General features: G+C 52.8%; 1 protein-coding gene across 1 annotated transcript in view; it reads left to right on the forward strand.

Moving 5' to 3' along the window:
• Positions 1 to 1,625: 1,625 nt before the first annotated feature.
• Positions 1,626 to 6,264, forward strand: part of LOC102014685 (chromosome unknown open reading frame, human C19orf38) — an 11,431-nt gene continuing 6,792 nt past the window's right edge. The window contains exons 1-3 of the mRNA XM_005405635.2: positions 1,626 to 1,800; positions 2,898 to 3,209; positions 5,024 to 5,116. Coding sequence (XP_005405692.1) covers positions 1,764 to 1,800; positions 2,898 to 3,209; positions 5,024 to 5,116 — 442 coding nt within the window. The 5' untranslated portion in view covers positions 1,626 to 1,763. The remainder of the gene's footprint in view (positions 1,801 to 2,897; positions 3,210 to 5,023; positions 5,117 to 6,264) is intronic.

Consider the following 6,264-nt stretch of genomic DNA (forward strand, 5'->3'; position numbering starts at 1 on the left):
GAGACCCTAACTCAAAATGAAAAATAAGAAAACTACTGGGGATGTAGATTGGCGTGAAGCCCCTGGGATCAATCCCCAGTACTACACACAGGAAAAAATGAAAATATTTATAAAATTCTTTAACCCCTAGCAAGACTGATCACGAAAAAAGAAAGAACACAATTTACCAGTGTTAGCAATGAAGTAATAAACATCAGTACAGACCATCTGGACATCCAAATAATATTAAGGGAATGTAAACAACACTGCATTCATTCAACAAATTGGATGAAATAGGCAAATTTCTTTAAAAATATACACATGCAACCAGATGTGGTGAGGCACACCTGTCATCCCAGCACTCAGGAGGCTGAGGCAGGAGGAGCACTGTGAGTTTGAGGCCAGCCTGGGCTACATAGTGAGACTCTATCTTAAAGAATAATAATAAAATAAAATGAAATACACACACGCTGATTGCAATAAAGAAAACTTTTAAGACCCTGGGAGAGTTGAGCCAGAGGGAGGAGTTCAGAAGAGTTTGGGAAGGCCCCCCAGAAGTGATGTTTAACCTGCAGCCTAAAGAAGGAGGGTGTAACCAGGTTTGTGAAGCGGAGTCTCAGGCAGGCAGAGCGCACGTGCAAAGGCCCTGCCGTTGGGATGAGCTTTGTGCAGGGGGGCAGTCCACTCAGGTGCTGCTTCTGTTGCTCCAGCCTTCTCAGTGGAGAGCCCAGGGGACCCTGCTTGGCTTGAACAGAAACATTTACCCAAGTGAAAGCAAACCTCCCCCATGAGACAGAGGTGTGGAGGTTTTAAAGCCATTTCTCCGCAATTTACCCTGCAAACCGTACGATATCTTCAAATATAGACCTGCTGTTCCCTCTCTTCCCTGTAGCCACCCCTTGGGAGTACTCATACCTTATGAAGTGTTTTTTTTGTTTGTTTTGTTTTGTTTTGTTTTTGAAAGTGGTTAAATTGCCCAGGTTGCACTCAAACTTTCCATCCTCTTGCCTCAGCCTCCTAGAGAGCTGGGATCAGGTGTGCGCCCTGTGCTTCTTTGGGCATTGCATCTCACACCTGATTTCTTTGTCTCTGATGTCCACTACTGTTACCCCGTTCTCCAGAGCAGCTGCTGCTTCCGAGAAGTCAGGTCTTGTCTGAGGTCACAAAGACCAAGGCCTGATCACCATGCTCTGTCCTAAGTTTGTTTCGGTTTTGGCACTGGTCAGATTGTGGTTTTCTAATCTGACATTGGTTTTTCTTTTTCTTTTCTTTTTTCTTTCTTTCTTTCTTCTTCTTCTTTTTTTTTTTTTGAGACAGGGTCTCCCTACGTAGTTCAGGCTGGCCTTGAACTCATTGTGTAGCCCAGGCTGGCCTCAAATTCAAACTCGAAGCAATCCTCCTGCCTCAGCCTCCCAAGTGCTGAGATGACAGGGGGTGTGCACATGGCCCTCAGTCACTGCTGATCTCCAGCACGGGAAGTCTCCTGGAGGGAGGGAAGGAGGAGGCAAACCTTCCATCTCATTCATCTTCCCTCCAAAATGCAGCCACAGGCAGCAGGGCGCAGAGAGGCAGGGGGTGGCCAGCGGCACATTTAGGGAAGGGGTGGGGAAAGAACAGAGTCCCTCTGAGCGCCCCGGTGTGAGTGCAATTTCCTGCCCCTGAGGAAGCACTTGGTTCCGACGAGCCTGCTTCTCTTTTCCCCTCTGTGGCCTCACAGGAGGAGTTGGCGGGCAGCCCCGGACCCTTCGGCCCCACCAGATCCCGGCCTGAGGACGCTGGGAGAGATGCCCTGGGCCATCCTGCTCCTCGCAGCCACAGCCGGTGAGTGTGACAGCTGCCGGGGAGCCCAGCCGCTCGCCCACCCCTCCCCTACTGCTGCTCTGGGGACAGAAACCCAAGGTGGCGACCCCCCCCAGGTGGCAGAGGCCCCAGAGCAGGGCAGATGGGCGCAAGAGCCTTGGAAACGGCCCAGCCCCTGCTGTTGAGGCGCCTCAGCGTCCCCAAGCCAAAGCCTTCAAAGCTGTCAGCCTGCTGCCCTCGCTGTGACTCAGCCCCGGGCTCCGCAGGCTCCCGCTTCAGGGACACTGGCACACAGGGAGGCTGGGTCCGCGCTGCCCGATGTGCTGTGCTCAGGAGCCCATGGGCAGTGGGACAGGCTGGCTCCAGGCACACGGCTGCTCCCGCGGGAAGCAGGTCAGGGTTCCCTGGCTCGGCCCGGGGACAAGGACCCGGCCTCTTCGCTTCTGCTGCATTTCTTGTTTTTCTTCTTCCTCCTCCTCCTTCTCTTCCTCCTCCTCCTCTTCTTCTTCTTCTTTTTGATGTTTGATGGTACTGAAGCGTGAACCCAGAGCACACTGAGCTATGTCCCTGAACCCCAACTTCTTTGTTTGCACCAGGACTCGAACTCAGGGCCTTGTGCTTGCCAGGCAGGTGCTGTGCCACTGAGCTAAGTCCCCGGCCCCCAACCCTTTTTTATATTGAGACAAGGTTTGGCTACCTTGCTAAGTTACCCAGACTGGGCTCTGCTTTGTGATCCTCCTGCCTCAGCTTCCCAGAATGCTGGTGTTACAAACACATATCCCCCACACCCAGCTGATCTCCACCCACTCCTGGGTTTGATCTCCGGCACCCCTCTTCCCCCGAAAAAGGCCCGGAGAGGGTCATTTTGCCCACACAGCTCACTCCTGCACTCTAACTGCACCCCACCCTGCTATCTCTTTATTCTTCCTTTTTTTTCCCTGGTACTTACTGAGGATTGAACCCAGGGCTTTGCCATGAGCTACACCCTAGCCATTTTTTATTTTTTATTTTGTTCTCACTAAATTGCCCAGGCAGGGCTGGAACTTGCAACCTTCCTGCCTCAGCCTCCTGGCTGCGCCTCACAGTGCCATTTCACCTCCCCTTGTTCCGCACCACAGGTTCCTTGGCCATCCCGGCACCGTCCATCTTCCTGGTGCCGCCCTACCCTACCAGCCAGGAGGACCCCGTGCATATCTCATGCACAGCGCCCATGGCTTTCCTGGGGGCAAACTTCACGCTGTACCGAGGGGGACACGTGGTCCAGCTCCTGCAGGCCCCTGCGGGCAAGGCGGGGGTCACGTTCAACGTGAGTGGCAGCTGGAGCAGCGAGGCTCCCAGCGGGCAGTTCCACTGCCAGTACGGCGTGTTGGGCGAGCACAGCCAGCCCCAGCTGTCGGACCTCAGCCAGCCGGTGCAGGTCTCCTTCCCAGGTGAGTCCCCAGGGCCTCCTCCCTCTGCAGGGACAGCTTTCCAGGAAGACCAGGTCCCCTCACTCACTTTTCCTCTGTAGATCCTCAAAGACACCCCAGGAGACAAGGAAACTAAAGCCGGGTGTGGTGGGGCGGGCTTGTAATCTCAGTGCCCTGGGAGGCTGAGGCAGGGGAATCTAAAGTTCCAGCTCAGCCTGGGCAACTTAGAAACTTAGCAAGACCCTGTCTCAAAATAAAATAAAAGGGGATGCAGCGCAGTGCAAAGGCCCTGTGTTCAACATCCAGTACGAGAGAGAGAGAGAGAGAGAGAGAGAGAGAGAGAGAGAGAGAGAGAGTACCCAAAAGGGCTTTTCCAGTCCCCTGGGTAATAGACAGCAAAGCCATTGGCCTCAGCGTCTAGGAATCAAATCTGCACTCTAGACTGCCCTATCCCATCCTGGCTGCATACAATTTTGGGCACCTACTCTGTGCCAGACACTGTCTTGGGCACCGTGGGTTCAGCAGTGAGTGAACCCAGCTGCAGCTGATGTCCCGGGGGTGGGGACAGAGGACAAACGGGACTCAGGAAATATTCAGTCTGACGGGAGCTGAAGGGTGGAACTCAGCAAGGTGCAGGGCATTATTTTAAGTGGAGAGGAAGGTGGACAGGGAGGTCCTCTCCCTCTCCCTCTCTTTTTCTTTCTCTTGTCTTTTCAGTACTGGAGATTGGACCGAGGGCCTTGACCCTGAGCTACATCTGCATCCCTCTATTTTTCTTTTGATTCAGATTCTTGCTCAGTTGCCAGGGTGTGCTCGAACTTGCAATCCTCGTGCCTGAGCCGCCCAGAGCGCTGGGCTTAAAGGCGCGCGCCACCGCGCCAGGGTCGGGGATGTCCTCCTGAGGAGGTAACACCCAAGCAAAAATCCGAATGATGTTAGGGGTGGTGGTACACATCTGTAGTCCCGCTTCTCGGGAGGCCGAGGCAGGAGAATCGCTTGAGCACATAAATTCCGGATCATGAAGCGAAGGTTAGCCTGGGCTACATAGCCCTGTTTCCAAAAAAAAGGTGGGGCCGCGGATTAAGCTCAGTGGTGCAGCGCCTGCCTGGCAAGCGTGAGATCCTGAGTTCTACTCCCGGCACCCAAAAAATAAACAAATAATTTTTTAAAAGGTGGGGGAGCCTCCAGCCTGCTTCTGCGTCACCCACTGCCGAGCACACCTCGCGGGCAGCCACAGCCCCCCGTCCGTGGCGACAGAGCCGTCTCTGTGTCCTTCCGGCCTCCAGCTCCTATGTCAAAGCCTCCCTTCTCCACCTGGGCCTTGCGGTGGCGGAGTGCGGAGGCGACCCCGCCCTGCTACCGTGTGATGAATGAACAAGGCCCGGCTTTGTCAGAACCCCAAGCGCTGTCCCTCCCCTCCTGGCTGAGTGGCTCCGCTCTTGACTAGGGTCAGAGGTCTCTTCCCTGGCGCCCCAAAAGATCCCCTCTGTGTCCTGGGAGAAGAAACTGAGTCTTCCACAGAGAAAAACGCTCGGATAAAATTATGCCCGTCATCAACTCTGCGGACGTTTCCTACCGGCACTGTAATGCTACACAAAGGAATAAACCTCTTTTCCCATTGGCCCATCCAAAGTCCCAGAGTCTGCCTCCATTGGCTCTGCTTGGGTTCCATTCCCATGTCTGAACCAATCACATTGGCCCGGGGTGGGAATATGCTAATTACCCAAGTGCAAGGTTGCTAGGTGACTGGGGTCCGCTACAAGAGCCCAGGGTTGCGGGTCTGTGCAGAGCGCTGGCCCCTCCCAGGTGACATTCGCTTTTCGGATTTCCCCTAGTGCCCACTTGGATCCTGGCGCTCTCCCTCAGCCTGGCTGGAGCCTTCCTCCTCCTCGCTGTGCTGGTGGTCTTTGCGGTGGTGGTCAGGAAAGGTAACAGCACACAGAGAACACAGCACGCTCACACATCGTTTCTCTAGACACGCAGCGCGGTGGCCCGCAAGGTTTTACTCCAGGACTTAGGGGGCAGAAACGGGTCTGGAGCCAGGTGGTGGCAGTGGGCACATAATAAACACCCGTCCGTTGATATCCATGGAAATTATATCCAGGACACCTCACAGATGCCTAAATCCATGGCCGGGTGTGGTGGCACACTCCTGTAATCCCAGCACTCGGGAGGCTGAGGCAGGAGGATCATTGCAAGTTCGAGACCAGCCTGGGCTACAAAGTGAGCTTAAAGCCAGTCTGAACTGGATAGCGAGACCCTGTCTCAAAAAGACAAAAAAAATTGTGTGTGTCCATACTGAACTTGTATAAAGCTTTTTCCTCATCATTATTCATACTACAGCAGCTTTTTTCTTTTTTTCTTTTTTTTTTTTTTTTGTGGTGGTGCTGAGGATTGAACCCAGGACCTTTGCTCTGAGCCACGTCCCCAGTCATTTTCTGTTTTTTATTGTAAGACACGGTTTTAACCATATTCCCTGGGCTGGGGTTAAAATGTGATCCTCCTGCCTTAGGATTTTTTATGTAAAGGATCTGAGCATGCCTGAATTTGTCTCAGGGAGGAATCCTTAAACTAATCGCTCATAGACAGACACTGAGGGGAAGCTGGATACATTTGCAACTGTGGTAAAATATCCACAGCACACACCTGGTGACATTAAGTACATCCATGGTATTGTGAAACTGTCATACCAGCCACCTAGAATTTTTTTCATCATTTTTGGTTGAAACTCAGTGCACATTAAGCAATAGCTCCTCATTTCCTCCATCCTCACCTCCTGGCAGCCAGTGAAATGTGTATTTTTAAAAGAAAAACACTTTTCATGCCGTATGTGGAGGTGCACGCTGTAATCCCAGCACTAGGGAGGCTGAGACAGGAGAACTGTTGTGAGTTCAATACCAGCATGGGCTACAAAGTGAGCTCAAGGCCAGTCCGAACTTCATAGGGAGACCCTGTCGCAAAAAGACAAAAACAAAACAAAACAAAATACTTTTGTCGTTGTTGTTGTTTTTGGTACCAGGAATTGAACTCAGGACCTTGTGTTTGCCAGGTAGGTGCTGTGCTGCTGAGCTATGTC

This window comes from Chinchilla lanigera, unplaced genomic scaffold (assembly GCF_000276665.1).
Source record: "Chinchilla lanigera isolate Chin_1 unplaced genomic scaffold, ChiLan1.0 scaffold00094, whole genome shotgun sequence".
Classification (NCBI taxonomy): domain Eukaryota; kingdom Metazoa; phylum Chordata; class Mammalia; order Rodentia; family Chinchillidae; genus Chinchilla; species Chinchilla lanigera.